This window comes from Lactuca sativa, chromosome 9, assembly GCF_002870075.4.
Source record: "Lactuca sativa cultivar Salinas chromosome 9, Lsat_Salinas_v11, whole genome shotgun sequence".
NCBI lineage: Eukaryota > Viridiplantae > Streptophyta > Magnoliopsida > Asterales > Asteraceae > Lactuca > Lactuca sativa.
This window is the reverse complement of record NC_056631.2, coordinates 70,855,931-70,880,432: the sequence shown is the minus strand read 5'-3', so window position 1 is coordinate 70,880,432 and position 24,502 is coordinate 70,855,931. Positions and strand designations below refer to the sequence as shown.

Genomic DNA, 24,502 nt, shown 5'->3' with positions numbered 1-24,502 from the left:
GTTAATTTTTTTTAACGATAAAATTTTATATAAAACTTCTAGCAAGAAGCTAGAAGCAAAATAGAGCAAATAAAGTACATAAAAAAAACCAAATTACATGGCAACCAAAGGGAAAATACACTAAGATTCCCAGTTCAAATGAGATCCAAACCCTCTATTTTTAACCCACAAGAAAGCCAATGCTTTTAAGTCTTCAAGAACCTTTATCGGAGAGGAGTGAAATTTTTTAAAGACAAGATCATTCCTAGCTTTCAAAATTCCCCATAAAGTAGTTAAAAGGATGGCATGTGTGACCTTTTGGTGAGATGCACCTTGAAAATAAACATGTTTTATTGAGAGAAGATCTTCAATTAATGTGGCATGTGTCACATCTGTCACAACTAGCTTTTTAGCTAAGAAATTCTAGTCTCATGTAAACATCCTCTACCGTGATACTTGTAACCCTAATTTTTATAGTGTAGCCTATGCTCATTCAATGACAACAAACTTAATCAACATTCTTCAGTAAAGCTCAAAATCTTATACAATACATCTCTTATAGTTAATTATGGTTGAGAACCCTAAAATATTCCGATTCAAGTTTAATATGAACTAGGATTCTCTTATTGGGCCTAATGGACCAATAAACCTTCAACTTGACTATCTTGGGCCTAGAAACTCTAATTGGGCTCTAATTGAACCTAAACTTGTAAAACTTTAGCATTTTGGGCCATGTGGACCTAAAAGGGCTCTCTTATGCCTAATGGGCCTTACTGGGCCATAAATGATTCCATTAGCCCTAATGGGCCTTATTGGGCCATAAATGATTCCATTAGTCCTAATGGGCCGTAAAATACCTATTGGACTTCTATTGGGCCGTCAACCCCTCATAAGGGCCCAATGGGCCGAAAATAATTTTGGGCTTCATAAATTCGAGCAAAGCCAATAGTGGGCCCAAAATCATTTTATCCTTATCTCTTTTGAGCCTAATTCTCGGCCTATTATGCAATTAAACAAAAAAAGGAAGAAATGAGGAATTATGTGCATAATACACCTCATGTTTGCATGGTGGTCTTCCATGCAAAAATCACTTCAATCTCTCTCCTCCACTTAAAACTCTCCCCCTCCCACACAATGATTCATTCCAACTTCATCTTTACACTCCATTTCCTCTCAAATCTTCAAGAGTTTCTTCCATCTTTTACTCCAAAAATTTCGTGAGTATGCTACTATGTTCAAGAGTTCCTCATCAAAGATCCTAACTTGGTAAGTTACTTCATGATTAAGATGTTAAACTTCATCTTTATGCTAAGATCTTTCATCAAACATCATCCATCTCTTGTTCATGCCCCTAGAATCATATCATCTTTGAAGATCTCCTCAAGAAACAAGCTAGGCCGAAAAACAACATCATTTCCTCTTATCTCTTCATCAAAACCGACTTCCACACCTCAATGTGAGTTCGTACCCCCCATATTTTCGATTTTTACTTGGTTTTGGGGGAGAATACAAGTTTCTTTATGTAGATGTATGTGTATATGCATGAATATGTGTGTTTTTCATAACTTATTTGTTGATTATGTGCTATTTACTTCATAAATCTAAAAATATGATAAGAATATTAAGTTTATCACTTGGATCTACATGAAAACCTTGAGAAAAGTATGTGTTATCACATATAATACATGTAAACTTGTAGATCTGGGATTTATACACTTAAAATAGCAAAAATGAGTGTTGTGTTCAAAGATCTATAAACTAGACTCATAAATCAGCTCTTCACAGAAACGTTTTGGTCCAATCTCGGACTGTTTTGATCACCTTAATGATAATATTTTTCAAAACTGTTTTACATGAAAAAAGTTCAGGTTTATACCTTTAAAATGACTACTCTCACGTTTTCATACGATTTTTCCTACAATTTGTGGCGAATTTTACAAAACTGCCTATCAGATTTGAAATAATTTCGGACCAACCTGTGAAGGTGAACAATTTCACACTTGTTAGAGGCCATTAAAAATTATGAAAAAAATTGTGAACAAAGTAGACAAAATTTCCGAACTTCCAGAATTTACGGATCCAAATTTCGACTTACGATGATTTTTCTACAAATTTTCCAACAACTAGGTTAGAAAAGTCAAAAACCAGAAAAATGTGTATTTTCACAAAAATCAAGCCAAAAATGATATTTTTGACAAAAATGGGTTTAAAATGTTATTTTTACCACAAACTAGTCATAAACACTAGTTTTGAACAAAATGGGGACTAAAGTACTATTTTCACAAAAATTGGGCCTTAATTGTAAATTTTTGGCTTAATGGGCCAAGAACGTCATTTTTATAAAAAAGTTGGCCTTTTATGCTATTTTAGTGAATACTTGAACCAAAACCAACAATAAACTAACAAACGGATTAATTTTGATCATTTTCTAGGTTATTCGGCCTTAGTGGCCCATTTATATGTTTGATAAGTTTTGTATATTATTTGCGTGCTATTTGGGCCTATAAATACCTTACATGTGAAATGAGCCTTATTTGTCCTTTTACATATATTTTTGGCCCATGTTATACAATCTCATTCATATTAGGTTTTGAAATGACTCACATGTTTAGCAATGCCCTAGTGGCTCACTTATATGGTTCGTTGGGCCTGGAATGAGTTTTATACGTTTATCTTCGCGTAAATTCGATTAAGGATCTACTGAGTTTTTGTCGGTTGACACTTATTAAGTGTTCGATCGTAGCCTGTATTTATAATTAGTGTCTCTTGGAAGGAGAGTGGGGTTTTGTGTATAGATCTATACAGGGATGACACCCCATACCTGAGCTGTTCGCTACAGTTAGACTACATCGGTCTAGGGTGACTATAACCTTATTCTATTTTTCAGTCGGCGTTCACTAACGCCAAGACAGACGAAATTGTCATTATTTAGTATGGTTATGACGGCTCACTTAGAGGAATTAATGTCATGAAGTTTGTGGAAGACTATTTTTCTTTTATGTTGGATTACTCAGAAACTTACTCACACTGGTACCCCCACCTCAATGTTGGTACGACATCATTATCTATTTTCTTTTATGATTGGATTACTTGGAAACTTACTGACACTGGTACTCAGCCTTGGTGTTGGTAGGGCAACATTCACTATTCTTCTTTTACGGGCAACATCGGGTTGTCCGGGGATATTCTATTTACATTTTCTTCAATCACTCTTGATATTCTATTAAATAATAACACACATGCATTAATACAAGATCAGAAATAAACATACCAACCTATTTTAAGTTGTTAAATAATAAAGTTTATACAATATAATATTTATTACTTATATTTTCCTTTAATATTATTAGGTGTGCGACCCTATAGATTCATATTTGAAGAACAACATTATAATTTCTTTGTTCCCCTACACTAAGTCCAGTAGAGTTATCATACAATAATAGTTATCATTGACTATTAAGATATAACCTTATGATTTTTTTTGTGGGTGGAAATACAGATAACCAACATGTTGGTTAAATGTGGGAAGCAAAACGACCACATGACTAAAGTCAAGTACAACAAATTTTGGAAAAAGCTCAAGGTTATAGGAGAACAAATGTTATTCACCCAAAACTGAAAAAGGAGTCATGTGAAATTGTCAAACTGACCCATATGGTGTAATATGGAGGGTCATGCATTACCTAAGGTCTTTCCTTGTAGAGGGGTTGTAAGGTTTATAAAGCACAAACTTTAATGCATGTTATATTAGGCCATCTATTAGTTTGAAATGTTTGGTTAGACGAAATCTATAATACTTTTCAATAGTGGTATTTCAGGAAATTCCTGGGAGAAAAGTTTATCTAATGCCACTAATGGAGATACAACTCAACAATGACACTAAGTTGATTGAAGAGACTAAAGAGATCGTGGATAAGAAGACTAATAAATTGAAAAAAAGATGATTGTGTTATAAAATAAGACAAAACTTGTTAAGAATCAGAACAGATCTGATACCATTTGCCAAACTCTAATACAACTTGTTAGGAAGTAAAGCGGATAGAACACGAAACCAAAAGCACACAAAGATATAGAATTTACATAGTTTGGCCAAAGAGACTTACATCTATAGGAAGGAGGAAAGTATTATTTATTTATGAGTTCTCAAATAGCGGTTACATGTATAATTTCACACAAAGTATCCTACTCACTAGAACTCAAGATGTAGAAAATATGGCTAATATATATATATATATATATATATATATATATATATATATATATATATATATATATATATATATATATATATATATATATATAGGAGAGAGTTCAATTCAATTGAGAAAAAAAAGGTTGACAATGGGGGAATCATTCTCAGCCACTCATTTATTTTTGCCGCAAAAGCCTCCATCGTCCCAGCGGAAATGGGAAAAGAATAGACATGTGTTTTCCAACAAAACATATTTCCTTAAACTATGCTAATCATTACCTTAATATATACAAAAACATAGTCTTTTTCGTTTTTTTTAATTTTTAAGAAGCTAATTTTATCGAAAAATTATTTTAAATATACCAAAATTCATGATTTTTTATTCTCTACAAATAGACATCCATATTGATATAGTTTTAAAATAAAATAAAAAATTTATTTTTTTTATATTTTCAGCTATCGTTATTCATACGTGAATAAAAATGAATCAAATTTTTTCTACAGTACATTCGTTATTCACTTATGAATAAAAACTATGATTAATTTTTTTTTTACATTTTAAGTATCATTCATATATGAATATAGCATATACTAAACATAATATATTCATATTTAAATATTAGACGATTCATTCACTTGTGAATATTACATAGTATATTCACTTGTGAATATTAGATGATATATTCACTTATGAATATTAGATAATATTTTCATATATGAATATTACATAGTATTACATGGTATATCACATGTGAATAATACATAGTATATTCACTTGTGAATATTAGATGATATATTCACCTATGAATATTACACAGTATATTCACATATGAATATTACAATGTGTTTTCACAAATATATATAATTTTTATATGTTATTCACATATGAATAACATCTAGACTTGCATATTCGTTTTTTTGTTTTAATAATCATATCTTGATTCAAGCGAGAAAACATATTCATATATGAATATAACGTGGTAATTTAGTTTATGCATTTCATCAAATAGTTGGAGTGCATACAAGTTAACTATTTTAAAAATGTTAAAAACATTAAGTTATCAATTCCAAATCATCATATACTTCCGATTTCAACTTCAGATGCGACACCTATGTCTGATCGATTTCTCATTTTGATTTTGCTTTCCGAAAATCAGATTGGGAACCTGTGAGTATCGATTCTGAGTCCTTCAATGTCGACCGTGACTGTGAGTCAAGAACTCCGATTCCAATTTCATGAACAACGAAGAAATTCCGATTCCAACTGATTTCGTTTGCGAATCTAAGAAATTCCAGTTCCAAACTTTAACAAATCGATGAAATTGATGAATTTGGGTTGCGAATTTGTCTTGAACGACGAACCTCCCATCTACGAATATTGATGATTGATTAACACTGGATGACATTGATGATGGTTTAGTTGAAGAAATTTGGATGATTGTTGAAGGTTGGAGGAGAAGTTTTGAGGATGAACGAACTGTTATCGAAATCTCTATAGTTACGTATTTGACATTGAAGGTTATTAACATATTTACAAGTTTGTCACCGTGTCTTTTTATGCTTATATAAATGAGTGGCTGGGAATGATTCCCCCATTCTCAACCTTTTTTATTTTCTCAATTGAACCCACCTCTCTCTCTCTCTCTATATATATATATATATATATATATATATATATATATATATATATATATATATATATATATATATATATATATATATATATATATATATATATAAGAACTTGAAATTTAGATAGAGTTGACTTTTAGTCAAATATTGACTAAAAGGGAAAAATGGTCATTTATGAGAATTAGAAGGTTTATGAAGTTGTGACTTCATTAAAATGGCCAAGATATGTCTAAGTAAATTAGGATTAGATGAGAAAGTTAAAGAGAAGAAATGTATGAGAAATGACTTAACAGAGTTTTATAGTATGTTCCTACCTTCGCGTGTATATAAAGATCATAGAAAACAGGTTAGAAACAAAGAAGTTATGAGTGTTAGAAGGTTGTAAGAAAGTTTGTCCCCAAAGATGGAATGGAATCAGAAATGCACTTTGTTGATCTCCAGTTACCATGACACGATAAATAGATCGCCACGACATAGTGAATTAAGAGGGCTGCCAATGACCGATGTCAAATGGTCACTATGTCATGGTGAGGACCCATCATGGCGTGGTCACACAATCAGAACACATGTTTTAAACCTGTTAGAGCCTCATTTCGAACCAAAAACACCCTAAATTGGAGGAGCTACAAAGAGGCAATTTTGAGGCTAAGAAAGGGGTTAGATAAGCTAGAGAAGGAGCATGAAAATTATTAACATCCTTATACTCTTGAGGTAAAGATTTCCCCTTTGATTTAGCTTTGAGCTTTTAATGGTGAAATTGCTAGATTAGTTAGAATGGTTTAATTAATCAACCTATAGCTTATCTATGATGTTATTGAAAGATCTAATATGCTCAAGAGTCATATTAGAATGATATTGCTAATTAACACATGATACTAAGGGTCACACTAACAACAAATGGATACAATTGATTATTTATTAGAAATTCATTTTAATAAATAATCATAAACTCTCATAATGAATTGGAAAAATATTTATTTCATGAAAATAATTATTTTACAATAAAAAGTAACAAATTATTTCATATGTTATGAATTAATAAGTCAAGTACATTATTTTGGACTAGAAAGACTCTTTTTTTTTTTTTTTTTTTTTTTTTTTTTTTTTTTTTTTTGCTAAAAGTTAAATTTTATATCATATAAAGAGTTATAAGAATTTTATAAACTTTTCTCTCTTTTTATACAAAAAAGGGTGAGCTAGTTTCTAGGAAACAATACATGGTCTTTTGAATATGATAAGGGAAAGTAAGCATGGCTTAAAAGGCATGAGAGACATAGGATTTAGGGTATGAAGTGCTTAAAGTGTTAAGAACTCTTGGGTAATGATTTAGCTTTATGAAGGCTTTCATACTTCATTTTTTGGTAGAAAAACCATAGCTTCTCCTCGCTCCCTCATTCATTGTTCTTCCAAAGTGTTGGAAGAAGGTACTTGCTCTCTTTAAGTCAAATTTTGGTTTTGGCTTAGAGCTTAAGAGTTGTGACTAGCATTTCTTCAAGTTGGTTCATTGTTGGCATCTCGAAGGTTCCACATTCTTCATCAACTTCCTAGCCTCTCATTGAGGATCCAAAGACAACAAAGGTTGTTTATTCTTTTACTATTCTATGGTTGGTGTTTTCTTTCCATTACTTGTAAGAGGATACTTGATGGGTTGTAATTTGTTATTAAGTTCAAAATGTTTAAGACTTCTGCTGCAAATATTATGAGTTTTTGAGAAACTAATTTTGAACAAAACCACACAGTTATTAAGAGTGTTTAGAAGCTTTGAAAAATCTTTGTATGTGATAACAAAGGTGAAATCTATATATGTGAAGTTAGGGTTTGAAACCATAACTAGTGGTAATGTTGAATTGATGCATTAGAGATTAAAGTGTAATGAATTAGATAGTATGGGATGCCTATTTGATTGTTTGGATTGACTTTAGAAGTTGAAAATGAAATGTTAAACTATGATCCATTAAGTATTCATTTTGACCAAGAGATTCATTAATTTATTAATAGCCTAAGACAAGTATTCAGGGGCTTGTATATGTGTATGAATAGGCCTAAGAACATAGAAAGTTGATCCAACCGCATCAATAAGAAAAGTGGTAGTCATTCCTCACTAACTAACAAGGTGAGTTATAACTCTCACTCTCACTCTTACTCACTTACTCATTCACTCACTCACTCGCTCGCTCTCTCTCTCTCTCTCTCTGTTGTTATATATATATATATATATATATGTTTGTATGCTTATGGGATATACGTTTAAAGTCATATATCTGAGCACACATGCATGTGTATATGTATGCATATATATATATATATATATATATATATATATATATATATATATATATATATATATAGTATGTATGAGGTATATGTTTAGTAACATGTATTATAGCATGCATGTATATCTAAAGTGTGTATGGTTATATGACAAATGTATTTGTTAAATACTTAAGAGGTGTAGAAAGATATAAAATATGATTATATGTATTATAATCATACAAAAGATTATGTAAGCAGGTGTAGATGCTAATGGTATTATGAGTAATACTTGCCAAATGTAGATAAGAACAGAATAGGATTATATGTATTACAATCACATATATGAATGCATGTTTGTATATATGCCTAACCATTATTTGTATTGTCTAGAATAGCTATATGTTAATAGCCAAAGTTAAGGATTAAGTAGTAGATGTGTAATAGAAGATCTCTTGATGAGATAAAGATATAGAATTTCCATGTGACAGTGTGTTGGAAAGTGTGTCCAAGGTCATTACTATTGGTAATATTTCTAATAATAACAGGGTCCTTTTGGGTTTCCCTCAAGGCCCAAATTCAGTAGAATAAATAAAGGAGAAATTGGTTTATTAATTATTATGGTTAATAATTAATTAGAAACTAACTGGAAATATATTTTGAGAATTAATTAATAGTTTAATTAATCAAAGGTTGAATATTCATTAATTGATAGTTGGTTAATCAGGAATGTTTCAGAACCCTTATTGAATTAAGGTTGGATGAAATCACTCCATCCCACATAGGAAAAGGAGTGAATTTATTGTTAGGCTACCATCCCACACAGAAAGGAGTACAAAACGTAGGAAGGGATCTAACACTATAAATAAGGCCTTAGGGATTTCATTATTCCTTGTACCTTGGCTTGAAGTTTCGCCAACTCTTCTTCCTCCTCCCATAGGGACGATTTCTAACCCTATTTGGGTTTGTGAAATTGACCCTTCCCGTTGTTATTTTTATTCCACTCTTTGGTGTCATTGGGTGTGATACCATTAGAGGGATTCTGGTTTGGGTCCCCTTATTCAAGCAATTTCGTGGAGGATCAAGATCTCAAGCATGTAGATCAAGGGCTACATAAGAGATATGTTTTTCTTCTTTATTCTCTTATGTTTTCTAAGGTAGATGTAATTAGCATGAAACCATAGATCCATATTATGCATGTACACTTAGGTATATGGTTGTTTTATTTTTTCTGCTACCTAGTTTAGAGTGTATTTGATGCGTAGAAAATCCAACAGTGGTATCAAATCCGTTGGTTCATGATTACATTCACCCTAGATCCATAGTTTCTATAAAAACTTGTTTAAACTTGAATGAAGGAAGAATGATTGAAAAATTCGTAATTGATAAAACCTATAAGTACAGCTCAAGACGTGAGAGCTTGCTGCTGACGACATGAGCCCCCCGAATTTAGGGTTCCTTAATTTTTCATTTTTCAAATTTGAAGGTTTGTTAAATATGGATAAATGCCAAATTTAAATTGCTTTAAATCTGGAAAACTTGATAAATATTATTTAAATATGATTATTTGAATATGAATATTTATTTATTATTTAAATAGTGAATTTAAATATTTAATATTATTTATAATAGAGATTTATAAATTTGAATATTAACCCCTTATGATTTATTAATTGTTACATTGCGTCCTTGCAATTAATTAGAAGTAATAATAGACACCTAAATTTATAAGAAAGTTACAACATGTGTCCTCACATGTTTAAATTGACATTATCAGTCTTACCATGACTAGGCTCACCTATTCCGATGTAGGGGTTTAAGGAGGTCTCTTTGATTCCTAATGATGTCGGTTTTTAATATGCTTTGTGCTTACCACCCTAACCGCCCTATTGCATTTTGAGAATGAAGTTACCGAAAGGGTTTGATAGTGATAATGCTGAATCTAAAAGTATTCTAAATACAAGTATAAAACAAAATCCCGTTTTATTAATAGAATGCGAGCCTCATATTACCCATGAAAATCACACATTTTTTTATATTCTGTTGGTGGAGCCCGTGTGGTTAACCGACCCATCAATCTAGAGTATAGTTGAGAATGATATGGAACTCGCAAATCTCAAGCTTAACTTAAGCTGGGGAGCATGCGATTTTACATGGTTAATTCACAATCTATTTGTTGTGAATCTTATGTTGTCCATAAAAGTTGCACATTCTCTTTATAACTTGTTGATAGATCTCGCGTGGTTAACCGACACGTCAATTTGAGAGTATAGGTAGAGAATGATGTGGAACTTGCGAATCTCAAGCATAACTAGAGCCGGGGACCACATATATATATTTTGTATGGACGATTCACCATCTGTTCAGTGATCTGCAGCGACCCCATCATTAAATTTGAGATGCAGATAATCCGAGATTAACATGCCATTGATAGTCAATGAATCTCATCTAGGAATTTCGTGGTGATTGAAATTGGCAAAGGGCTTTGCCTACCTAAATAACTTTATGGTGTGTTTACGGCATCCCTTTACACATCATGAAGCCAAATATGGATCCTATCCTTCTTAAATAATTTTGTTTAGGGTGATTATTTTCTAAGGATTAGTAAAACGAACTATAATGAAAATTGATATTGAATGATGTCTATAACCTTATCCACTAATATCTACAGCTATAAAACCTTTAAATGGATTAGCTATGAGGATATCAATATTGTCAAACTTATAGTTTAGGAATAGTTCTCTTAAACAAAAAGAAAGATCATGCCTTTAATAAAGCTCTTCTTGAGGTTACTTCAAACATTACATTCTAAACTGTTAGAAAGAGCAATTATCAAATGTACGTTTTAAACTGACATATTGAAGTAAAATGTAATTTCCTTAAGTGAGGAGTTGACTAGGGTTAGTTAACTAGCTGACATGTCCATATAATCAGTTCATTATAATTTTGATATGAACAACTTGGAATGACCATGAAGGAGTTGTGTAGCATGTTGAGGTTTCCTTTGGAGCTAACATGGCCAATCATAGAAACTCAAACTTGAAAACATTCCTATATGTTTACTATCATGAATAGAAGTGTCAAGAAGAAAAAACCCAATTGCCCATGTGTAAAAAGGTGATTAGTGTTGGTATACCTAATCTAAGCCTAAATACCATGGACAAAGGAAGGCTTAATCTAAGACATGTTTTGATAGCAATTCGTTTCCATAACAAGAAAGGACTAAGAAAGCATACATGCCCTATATATATATATATATATATATATATATATTTGAAGTTAAAGGACTAAGACATGAAGAAAGTAATTTGATCATGGATTATGAGCACATGCTACTATCCATAGGGTCAAAAGAAAATTAGTTCTCTTATGTTTGGCGTTCAATCATATATATAAATTCATAATATCATTGAAAATTATTTCAAATCCTTTGAGTATTTTTACTAAGGATTAAGTACTGAAATTTTCAAGAATGTACAGTGACTTAAATGGAGTAAGAAGACTAAAACATGGAGAATATAATTTGATCGTGAATATCGATCCCTTGCTACTATTCATAGGATCAAAAGACAACTCTTTTCACAAATGTTTAGTCTGTGGTCTTATAGTTGAAATTGTTTATACTATGATTCATGAGATAGTTTTGACATATTTTAATGTGGATCATTCTAACATGTTAAAAGAAAGTCATGGAATCTATGAAACTAGTATAGTAGCAATAGTTCAAAGTTGATTCGAATACTTGAATAAGGTGTATTATTGTGGTGCAAATATATGTTGAAATTAGTTTACCTAATGGATCGTTCAGATTGACCACAATACATACTGATTCAAACACATTCAAAAGGTTTGGGTGAAAAGTATTTGTGGAATCATAGTATTGGATACATAAATGAGAAGAGAATTACCAAGTATCAAGTTGGACCAGATTTAGGATATCATTTGACCTCGAGTCTCATGATAAATGCAAATCTTTTTTTATCAAGATAGATGATGAATATATCATTGGGTCATGTGAATATCCGTTGGAATTAGTTTGCACTAATGGGCCATTCAGATTAACCACAATACATGGTAAGACCAACTTCATATGAACATGAGTCTGGAACCTTTCAGGTATTTAGAGCTCTCATAAAATGAAGTTAAGAATTAACTGGGCAATAGGATGAGACACTTATAGTGAGAATCTCAGTCCGAACTTTATCGATCATCTAAGGAATTGTGAAAGAGTCTTACAAGCTATCTCCACTAGAACACTGCCACCAGGAAGTGTTAGTTGGATAGAGACACAAATCATTAATTGATTTTGTATTGGATGAGTCACACTATTCTTACTAACAATTCATGGATTGTACCATGAATAGTGTTATGAGAAGTCCCTTGGTCTTGTACCAACTATAGAGGTTCTTGAAACACTATATGCTATGTGAAGCGAGTTTCACACTTCGCTTGCACATATGAAAGTTTACGATTATGAGGATTACGATCGTCGTGAAGTGCTCAATAATCTGGAACTTCAAATGGAGATGTTTTATCTTGTTGGAGAACCCATCAAACATTTTGGATAATTGTTTAATAATCATTCTGAGAAAAAAAAATGTATGTTACTCGAAGGGCAGTCTTCCAAGAGAGGGAGTTGATTTTCAAAAAGGCTATACCTCTCCAAATCATTTTATCTCAATTGCTACTTCCTTTGGTCCAAATTTTCCTTAGTATTTAGGGTAATTTGGTTAGTTCAAATGTCCCTAGGAGACCGACGTCTAGTAGTTATCAACCCGAAATTCCGCCAGCGCAATTTCTGGACTTTTGTCTAGGGAATCTCTGTAAGTTAAATTACACTCTATTTTATTGTAATTTGTATTTAAATTCATAGTACTTACGAGAGAGGTCAATATAATGGTCATGTTGACTTGGTTGTTGGATTTCAAAAAGGCTATACGCCGAAATGGTCCTGCCTCCCAACTGTCTATCATGGGCGATCCTTATTTGATAGGACTATTGGTATTCATTGGAATGATTTATAGGTCTAGACTATTTCTAGTCACGTAGGAAATTATACTAAGACTTAGTAATAGTTATACTAGGTTACATCAAAGGAAAAGTCTGTTGCTAGAAGCAAAGCCTTGTCCAAGTTTTGAGGCATCACTTTAACAAGTGAGTGCATAGTACTTTCAACTTACACATAGATATAAAGTATCTAGATGATTAAACGTTATGTGTACCTATTATCTGAATTACTTGGTATCTATGTTAGATGAATTATATGATTTTATTTGTTTTAAAAGTATATATATTTTCATAAAATATAGTGGGTAGTGATAGGTGATGAAAATGATGAGGGGACTTGATGAAATGATGATCTGGTCGTCTAGCGGAGTATATATGATAACTATAGACTATTCTAGATAGTCAAGTGGAACACTAGTAGGCTCGCAACCTGTATTTATTTTTGAACTATGTGTTCACCAGATGTACTCCATCCCCCCTGGTTGCCTTATTGACAAATATCGTGAAGGAATCCCCAAAGTCGTATTGTCTACCCCGATGCTTACAGTGATCTTTATGATAGATCCCTTAAGACTAGTATTTAGGGTCATAACGTGAGGATAAAGGGAATGGGTAATCGGGTTGAATTGTTTTATGAAAAGAATATAATTAAAGAATTTAATTATTATGGGTTGAAACCCTATGTACTCACTATACTTTCCCAAGTCTAACCCACTCAGTTTCTTGTATTACAGATAATGGCACGAGAACACATATGTGATGATGAGATGATATATTTATTGATTATAGGCCAGTAGAATACTAGATGTTTGTAAGACCTATATTATTTCTGTTTATCGTTATATACTGTATTGACGATGACATCCCAACGTTTAAAATATAGGGTTTAGGTCATTTTTGGTCACTTAACTTTTGGTTTTTTTCTCATTTGGTCACTTAACTATTTTTAAGTTTTAAAAGGTCATCAAACTTTTGATTTTGTACTCATTTAGTCACTTAACTTTTGATTTGGTCACATTTAGTCACCCAACTTTTAGATTTGTGTTCATTTAGTCACCTAACTTTTAAAATTGTGCTCATTTAGTCATTAAACTTTAAAAAAAAATTTAAAAGTTTAGTGACTAAATGAACACAATTTTAAAAGTTTGGTGACTAAATGTTACCAAAACAAAAGTTAAGTGACTAAATGAGCACGAAGCCAAAAGTTTGATGACCTTTTAAAACTTAAATAGAGTTAAGTGACTAAATGAGCACAAAACCAAAAGTTAAGTGACCAAAAATGACTTAAACCCTAAAATATAAATATAATACATTTCTTCGGAAATGTTTTGATTATTATCATATTTTTTTGGGAACAAATTCCACTATAATATTCTTTAAAAAAAACTCTGATTTGAAATAAGCATCAATAAATCGATCTTTCCTGGTCAGTAAATTGGGGATGTCACATCATCCGAGAAACCTTCATCAGATTTGATTTTTTTAGTTTTTGTAATAAAAGAAACTGAAAAAAGAAATTATCTAGCACAAAATCGTTATTATAAAAAAGTTAAAACCAAATTGGATCAAACTCACAACAAAATAAAAAGTTTGGATTTTTAATGTTAGTACAAATCTTTTTGGACCAAAATAACAATTTTCAACTAAATACAAGAATGCATTTTTGTGTTATAACATACAGGAACATAATTGTGTCTATTGATTTTACTTTTGAGTTTTAGAGGTTACCTCAAATTGGTCCAAGAGAATAAACGTGATACGTTGAGGTTGACTACACCGGAAGAAGCATCACTCACCGGCGTCTTGGGTATTTGTTAATTATGCGATCTCACTATTCTCCATATATCTTTTATTTCTTATCCTATTCGACACTTTCTTTCCATTTCTGATATAAAAACCTAATTTTGGCATTTGTGTTGATCACAAGTCGAATTAGAACTACCATATACTACTAACTCTTATTTATTTCTACTAAAATCCTTGGAAATTATATTGGGCCGAAATAATCAAATAATAAGAAGCGCTTATTATTATTATAAAGTCCGGTAGGATAACATATAACTTAGCTGTCAGTTAGTGTATATTTGACTTGCTCTAGTGTCCGTCTGACAAATGTCATTTTATGTTTGTTTATTAGTTTCTTTGTAGGTTTGAATGACATACATCACAATGTTGATCTTTTTCTGGATCTTTCTTTGGGTTATATCTCATGATCAGTTCTCTTTAGAGTTAAACCAATCATGCATTGAAGACGAAGTTTGTTTTCATCCAGTTGTAGGTCCCCATGGTGTGTGTGGATGACAAGTGTACAAGATGATAAAACCACCATCATCAGTTCCAGTTCTACTTTGCAAAACAAATTAAACTCCACTCTGACAGAAACCTAAGTGGTGTCTTGGTAGTATGCACTAGACACAAGTCTTTAATTCACATGCTTTGTTATTTGGCACTTTTGCAATAATTAAATCATTGCATAATAATTTAGATAAATCACTTTACTCCTGAAATTGGAGCATATATTTTATTTTCACAAGTCAAGGTTGAGTAACTTACTTAAATTATCCAGTATATATATATATATATATATATATATATATATATATATATATATATATATATATATATATATATATATATATATATATATTATCTTATCCATATACATGATTATTATAAGTGATAAGCGAAAGAAAGTCATATATACTCTACCCCAATGAATATTTGATGTTTTAGCCACTTTCGAGACAGGATACAGAATACAAGCTGAAAATGTCAAAAGTACACAAAACAATATGAAATAATTTGTTTTGAAGTGCCTAAATATCTCTTCAGGTGATCAACAGGTCTTATAGTACTGAACTTTCTGGAATAGTCGATTTCCAACAGAAAATCCAAAACCCATATCAATGGGGATTTGTTTGTTCCCCATATCTACTATAACTTTGTCTTAGAAGACCCACCAAAATATAATGATGTATATATGTGACCAAAGTAAGGTATCTTTTTGTGGATAAGAAGGCAATAAACTGTGTTTGTCCCTAATGTGACACACTCATCCCCTCCTTAACTAGAGTTGTATATTGAGATCCGAATTTGCTGGGTCTTCAGTTCCATATGATAATGATGTTCGAGGGAACTGTAATGTCCCACTTTATATCTGCATAACATTATGACATGTGACCACTCCACCATCATGTTAGTGATGGACCTTCACGTCTCCTCCTTCGTCCCCACATAACCCTGTCTAGCTTGTACTAAATCACATGGATGGAGTTTATAAATAATTTGTTGTTTGAATTATTTATGTGGACATTTGCTTTTGAGACATGACATCTTTTAGCCTTAAACCACTTCGTGCGCAAAACTTCAACTCAATGTTTTATCATTTCTTACTGTTAACTGTAGTCAACTACTGGTTTTTTGAGCTATAAGATTTTGTCTTATGCAGATGAAAAGTTGCCATAGAATATAAAGAGAAGAAGCACACTTAACCTATACCCGAAACATATAACATGTTTCTAGTTATTTTTTGAGCTTTAATTAAATACGTATATTTAATTCTCTGGATTTTGCATGGTAGAGTATATTATTAATTTATTTGCACTAGATTTAGTATTTTTTTTTTTTTTTTTTTTTTCAGGTTATCGTGTAAGTTGTCTTGTTGCCCATGAAGACCTTTTAGCGCAAACAGAGTGTTTGCTGTATCAAAATTGCAATAAAGGCGAATCAACTTTGTGTCAGGTCTTATCTTGTCACTGTTTTGAGATAATGCACGGAACTCATGGGTTTTCTATTTCTAGTTGAATATGGTTAGTGGAGAGTTTCTTTATCGGACTTGTTTTTGTCTAATATTGCATGGTACAATATGTCGTATTGACCATTAGTCTGTCATTGCTCTCCGTGAATTAGAGTTCAACGGTGGAGGTTTTTCTCAAATATATCAGTAGAGATATACACTTATTTGTGTTGACATATTGTACCTTCAATTTACAGGTCTATATTTTGTGGTCAAGAGTCTTTTTTAGATAATAATTAGTTTTGTGGTTATCTTGTATGGTGTATATCCGATAGTTAGTTTTGAAGGTAGATAATTATCCTGTATTGTATACCCTATATATGTACTTATTGGTTATGTGAATAATAAAAAAAAAAAAGCCCTTCATACGTATTCTGAGTCTATATGGTATCAGAGCATACCGTTTGAAACCCACATCAAAAACAAATCGAAGCACGAATAACCTCGAATCGCAATGACTGATAAGGATACCACCGCTCCTCAAGAACCTCGTCTCATCGTCCAAGATGCTCCTTTTCCGACGGGGATCATTCTGGACGAAACCAATTATCAGTTGTGGTCCCAACTGATGGAGATGAGGATTGGCGCTCGAAACAAACTTGGGTTCTTGACGGGAACCTCCAAGAAACCTGAATCCGGCGAGAAACAGATCGAAACCTGGCTAATGGATAATAATCGAGTCAAGAGTTGGCTCATCGATTCCATGAGTCCAACCTTGATCTCGACGTTTATCCGGTTGAAGACGGCAAAAGAAATCTGGGACGCCGTGGCGAAAACCTTCTACGATGGAACGGATGAAACGCAGTTGTTCGAGTTAAATCGGAGATCGTTCAGCACGAAGCAAAATGGACGGCCACTCGCAGCATACTATAACGAATTGGTTGGAATTTTTCAGGAGATTGATACCCGACTAATGGGTCATGAAGATGAAGTTGATAAGATCGTATCCTTGAAAAAAATCTTGGGACGACTCCGAGTGCACATCTTCCTCGCGGGATTGGACGCTGAATTCAATCAAGCGAGGGGAGAGATCTTGCGTAAGGACCCTCCAATGGACCTAGAAGCTTGCTATGCTTTCGTTCGCAAAGATCAGCAACAACGATCTACAATGGAGGACGTGAAACGCGAGACCGACAGTGTCGTGAACTTGGCTACTCGGAGTCGCACCGTGAAGGAGAAAGAAAAGGAGAAGAGTTCCAACAATAAGAAGAATAATTTTGTGTGTACCCACTGTGGTGAAGAGGGACACTCAAAACAAAGGTGCTATGAACTAGTTGGGTACCCCGAATGGTGGGACTTCTCAAAGAGGCCACGAAGGAAGGTGGGACAGACATCCATGGCTACAACAAAAGGTGATGATGGGACTCCGGTTGCGGCACATACCGAGTCATTTAGTGATCACGGTAAGCCTACTATATCCCGATTTTTTAGTCATGAATGGGTCATTGATTCCGGCGCTACGGATCACATGACAAACGATCCTTCTATATTGGAAATTAAAACCCAACCAACACAAAGTTTAATTAAAACGGCAAACGGAGGATCGGCTGACGTAATTTCCGAAGGTTCAGCAAAAATTTCGGAATCAATGAATCTTGAATCAATCCTTGTTGTCCCATCCTTATCTTCAAGTTTGTTATCTGTTAGCCAAGTTATTGACCAACTCAATTGTTATGTCTCGTTTTGGCCGAATAAATGTTTCTTTCAGGATATCGCGACAGATCAGATTCTTGGCTATGGTACTAGGAGGGGCAGGTTGTACTATCTCGAAGAAGAAAGATTAGCGGAGGCGTATAACGTAGAAGGAAGAAACGAGTTAGCGTGGTTATGGCACCGTAGATTAGGACATTTGTCGTTTGGGTATTTAAAAAGATTAAAACCTGAATTATTTTTGAATAATAAAACATTTGATTCTAGTTGTGATATTTGTGAATTGGCTAAGCATCATAGAGTCTCATATCTTCCCAGTGAAAACAAAACAACAATTCCATTCATGAAGATCCACTCGGATGTTTGGGGTCCGGCTAAAATTGCAACCCCAAGTGGGTATCGTTATTTTGTAACTTTTATCGATGAATTCTCACGTATGATTTGGGTGTCGTTATTGAAAAACAAGAGTGAAGTACCGCATGTGTTCAAGGAACTATATCAGATAATTAAATCTCAATTTAAATGTGAGATCAAAGTGCTCCAATCCGATAATGGAGGTGAGTATGTTAATCAGGAAATGGAGGCATTTTGTAAGGCAAACTCCATTCGACATCAAACATCATGCGCCAATACTCCTCAACAAAATGGGCTCGCGGAAAGACGGAATAAACAAATACTCGAGATTGTAAGAGCATCTCTTTTCGACATGAAGGTACCCCGTCAATATTGGGGAGAAGCTGTGCGGAGTGCGGCATACCTAATGAATCGGACTCCTTCCAGAGTCCTCAATTTCAAAACACCTTTACAAGTAGTACACGAAAAACTGGAATTAATCATCGGACCCAATCTCGAACCAAGAGTATTCGGGTGTTCGGCCTATGTGCATAGTAATGATGGAAAATTGGAACCACGGGCCAAAAAATGCATGTTCATTGGATATGCTGATTACAAGAAGGGGTACAGATGTGTTGATCCGAAAAGTGGGAAGGTTTATGTTACTCGTGATGTTAGCTTCCATGAAAAAATTCCATATTTTACACCTGAATATTTCCCTCAGGGGGAGAAATCTAATGAGGGAAATATACAGCCCAATGAGTTGGGTCCATCCGGAAATGCGATTTATGAAGATGGACTAAGCGAGAATGGGCCGAACGACATAGGTAATGGCGGATCCGATTCAGGGGGAGATGGGCAAAACGGTAGTGAAGCCCAAACAGATAGTACACCAACAGATAGTACAACGAGCCCGATACCAAGCGAGTCTGATCCAAGCGAGCCTGTTAACGAGCCTCATCCAAGCGAGTCTGATCCAAACACGTCGCAAGGTATGTTTTTTAATGAGAACTCTAACGTGTATGGTGAAGTTGTGGGTGAACAGGAGCATGAGACACCTGCGTCTAGGTATCCAGTTAGACGTAATAGAGGGGTACCACGTAAACAATATCAACCGGATCTAACATCGAAGTCTCGATATCCGATCAATAACTTTGTCTCGACGGCCAAGCTAGCCGACACTCAACGTTGCATGGTGGAAGAGTTATCATCCGTGGTGATTCCGAAAAACATACAAGACGCAATGAAACACCCTGAATGGAGAAAAGCGGTGTCTGAAGAGGTTGACGCTCTCAAAAGAAATCAAACGTGGGAAGAGGTGTTACTCCCAACTGGAAAGAAAACCGTAGGGTGTAGATGGGTGTTCACTGTGAAGCTCGATTCAAATGGAAAGGTGGCTCGGTACAAAGCAAGGTTAGTTGCAAAGGGTTACACGCAAAAGTTCGGTATTGATTATGAAGATACCTTTGCACCAGTGGCTAAAATTAATACTATTAGAGTCCTTGTGTCAATTGCGGCAAATCAAGACTGGCCACTTAAGCAGTTCGACGTGAAAAATGCTTTCCTCAATGGTTATCTAGAAGAGGAAGTGTTTATGGATCCTCCTCCTGGAATGAATTATGGCGGCAAGGTGTGTAAATTGAACAAAGCACTATATGGGCTGAAGCAATCCCCTAGGGCGTGGTTCGGAAGATTTTCAAAGTTCATGAGAAAGATCGGGTATAAACAATCAGACGCAGATCACACTTTGTTTGTGAAGAGTTACGGTGATAAGGTCACAGCCCTAATCGTGTATGTGGATGATATGGTTGTTACGGGCAACGATCCAGACGAGATTAACACACTACAAGGTTTGTTGAGTCGCGAGTTTGAATTGAAGGATCTCGGGGACTTACGGTATTTCTTGGGAATTGAAGTTGCTAGATCTAAGCATGGGATAGTAATGTGTCAACGAAAGTATGTTTTAGACCTTCTTGCAGAAACGGGAATGTTGGAGTGTCAACCGATTGATACTCCTATAGAAGTGAATCATAAGCTTACAGAATCGACAGGTCAAGTTCCAACCAATAGAGAGAGGTATCAAAAAATTGGTCGGAAAATTAATCTATCTTGCACATACACGACCGGATATTGCATATGCGGTTAGCATTGTAAGCCGTTTTATGCATGCTCCTAGTGAGAGTCACATGAAGGCTGTTTTCCGGATTCTACGTTATTTGAAGTCGTCGCCGGGTAAGGGTTTGTTCTTTGGCAGAAATGGAAGCGTAGAAGTTAAAGGGTATACGGATTCTGATTGGGCAGGAGACAAGTCTGACGGTAAGTCCACGTCAGGTTATTTTGTATTTGTTGGTGGTAATCTTGTAACGTGGCGTAGTAAGAAACAGAAGTTTGTGTCGCGCTCGAGTGCGGAGGCAGAGTTTCGAGGTATGGTTCACGGTGTATGCGAGTTACTTTGGGTCAAACGGGTGTTAAAAGATCTGGGCATAAATGTGAAGGGTACTATGGAGTTATTTTGTGATAATCAAGCGGCTGTGAAGATAGCGAGTAATCCAGTTCAACACGATCGGACTAAACATGTTGAATTGGACCGGCATTTCATTAAAGATCATCTTGAGAAAAAGACGATTAGTTTACCGTATGTGAATTCGAATGAGCAGTTAGCTGACATGTTAACCAAGGCTGTGTGTGTGCGAATATTCAACGACTCTTTGGACAAGCTTCGAATGATCGATATACATTCATCAGCTTGAGGGGGAGTGTGGTCAAGAGTCTTTTTTAGATAATAATTAGTTTTGTGGTTATCTTGTATGGTGTATATCCGATAGTTAGTTTTGAAGGTAGATAATTATCCTGTATTGTATACCCTATATATGTACTTATTGGTTATGTGAATAATAAAAAAAAAAAAGCCCTTCATACGTATTCTGAGTCTATATATTTGTCTAAATACCTGTATGTCTTGGCTTTGTTAGGCACTGTGTTCAGTGTCCTGTGGATCATATAATCAGTGTATTGGGCGAGCTACTGCCTGCTTCTAAATTCTATGCACGTAGTTTTATATATAAGTTTCCTATGGTCAGTCACATGTGTGAAATAGTAGTAAGATAAAATATATTAAAGTGGGTATCACAAATAATTTAGAGTGGACAACAAACAATATTGTTCCTATGATTCAAGTTCGGAAGAGTGATCACAAAAATCAAGTCCGTCTTCATCATCATCTTATCTTCAAACTCTTGAAATGATTCCCCCTCCTCTTGAGTCCCTTCTACATTTGTATTGGTATAAGACTCCAGAAAGTCTTCATTTGTGATTAGGCGCATGCTGTTTAACCTTGGGGTTCTAAACGGACCAACAAATTTTGACGCCTTTTACCTTTACTATACTTAATGTTATAAACCTCATCTTTTATCGGGGTTGGACCAACAATAATAAATTAAAAAGTTTATAAATGACGGAGTTAATTTGTTTTTTTTTTTTTTTATTATTTATATGTTTTTTTTGAATATATTTAGGATATTAAGATAAATTTTCTAGTATTTTTAGATATAAATTCTTTAATAAGATTTTCATAAACAATTTCTTTTACTAAATGTTTTTCAATTTAAAAAATAATTAATCAATTTAATCTTTTTGTGATATTCTAGATCTTAAACAATTTTTTAATAATTTTAATTTAGAAAGTTTCTTAGAGGCAATAGTTAGAGAAATAGTTAACATAATCATATCTCTACAAAAATCACAACCTGTGCTGACGATACTTTTTAACCCTATGTTGACGGCATTTTGTCAGCTTAGAGTCGTCGACATAGCATTGTCTCCATAGGTGGAAATCGTTGTAGGATAGACGACGTCGAGATAGGTGCGTACCTCATATGCCGACGACATGTCGTCGACACAAGTTCCGACGACATGTCGTCGACATATGTCAAAATCATTATTATAGTTAAGACCTATATCAATGACATGTCGTCGGGATAGCCATTGACTTTTATTTTTTTAGTTTTTATAGATTCCGTAAATTTATCATTCCTATTATTTTTTAACAAATTAAGATATTTTGTTGCATATATCTATAATATATAGATATTCAATAAATATTATAAACACACATTATTCAAATTCAAGTCTAATATTACATACCAAATTGAGATGCAATAACTAGCATTGTTCAAAATAACACAAAATCAATCATCATCATTATCATCATCATATTCTTCTTCTTTTGTCCTTTGGTCTTTTGGGTTTGTTGAGAGGTACTTCCTTGTGTATTGGGATTGAATAGAAAGTCAGGAATTGGTGGTGGTTTGAAGATAAAAATACATGCCGCAAACGAGTCATTTTATTATTGCATTTGTTGGGTTAATGCAATGAGTTGGGAATCACTCGTATTTTTGGATCGAGATTGAGAAGATTTGGAACTAGACTAATGTTGGTGGTAGGTTTCCTTCACACTCCACCATAATGTCCATGTCTCATCCCGAAGGCACGACTAAGACATTTTTTCTCAATTACTATTTTGCCATTCCTGACCTCTGTTTTTGTTTTCTCATACTCTTTTTGAATCTTCTTCTAAAATAAAGAAAACAGAAAACATACAATAATTAAAACAAACAACTAAATTTAGAGACTAAAACAATAATAATAATATACCTTAAAAAATATAAATAATAATAATAACATATTTAAACAAGATATTAATTTTGTTTATCAATTACACAATCTTCTTGTGCTCGACTTTTACACCAACAAGTGCCTTATTTGAAACGCATCTGTCTCCAACTCTCAATATGTTTCGGTAGTATTCCTTGTTGTTTCTATAATAAGCCAAAAGATATAAATATATTTATATAAGTGTTGATAACAATTTTTATATAATACAAATATATTTATTACCTCTAAATGGCATATCTGAGCATATGACCTACAACCATGAACACTTGTATGCGGAAGTTTCATCCAATTAACTTTATTTTTTTTTCCGACATACATCTATATCCTCGGGTCAAAAACAAAAAATCAATCATGTTATTCAACGACTATGTCATGCAGTTTCCACATTTGCATATCCAACGACTGTGTCAAAATGAGTTTTCGCATCATGCTTGTGATCTCTATACACTCTCTGCATGTCGGCTTTGATACGCGTTCGAACGGGTTCCCACAAATCTGTACCCCAATACCTATCAAGATCAAAATTGGCCTGCAAAAAAACATATTTGATTGTAAAAGAAATATTTATTTAATAAGTAAAAATTCAATACATATATAAAATATTGTATGCTTACTTCTAAATCATGATATATAGAGTGTGTGTATGCTATCGAAACACGACGCCAATATGGAAAATGCAACGGTACATTTGATCCCACCTTATTTGAGATCAATCTAACAAACATTTGGCCGTTATCCCTATGAATCGATAGGTCCTACTAGAGGTATGAAGGTCAACGACTAAAGGCTTTCTACTGTTATCTTTATATGTGTCATACAAATTTAAGTTCCTACCATGGCCACGCACATCCATACTCTTCGAGTTTGCTACATTCACACATAGAATTAGAAATTTAGAAATTCAGAACTTTATAAATATATTAAATTCTTCAAAATTTCATGTAATTTACAAGATTCACAACCCGATGGTTAACTAGGTGCGCCCCTAT

At 33.6% G+C, this 24,502-nt stretch overlaps 1 protein-coding gene across 1 annotated transcript; it reads left to right on the top strand.

The window, feature by feature from the left end:
- The first annotated feature begins 17,231 nt into the window (after positions 1-17,231).
- LOC128129329 (uncharacterized) lies at positions 17,232-19,327 on the top strand. The gene is made up of 2 exons (XM_052767928.1): positions 17,232-18,259; positions 18,565-19,327. The coding sequence occupies exons 1-2, from the start codon at positions 17,311-17,313 to the stop codon at positions 18,600-18,602; spliced, it is 987 nt and encodes a 328-aa protein (XP_052623888.1). The 5' UTR covers positions 17,232-17,310; the 3' UTR covers positions 18,603-19,327.
- Positions 19,328-24,502: the final 5,175 nt, after the last annotated feature.

What these genes read in the sequence shown, in the direction of transcription:
- LOC128129329 (XM_052767928.1), top strand. Translation starts at nt 17,311, where the DNA reads ATGACTGATAAGGATACCACCGCTCCTCAAGAACCTCGTCTCATCGTC. An exon ending in CGAGTCATTTAGTGATCACG is followed by an intron (nt 18,260 to 18,564) that starts GTAAGCCTACTA and finishes TGTTTCTTTCAG; the next exon opens with GATATCGCGACAGATCAGAT.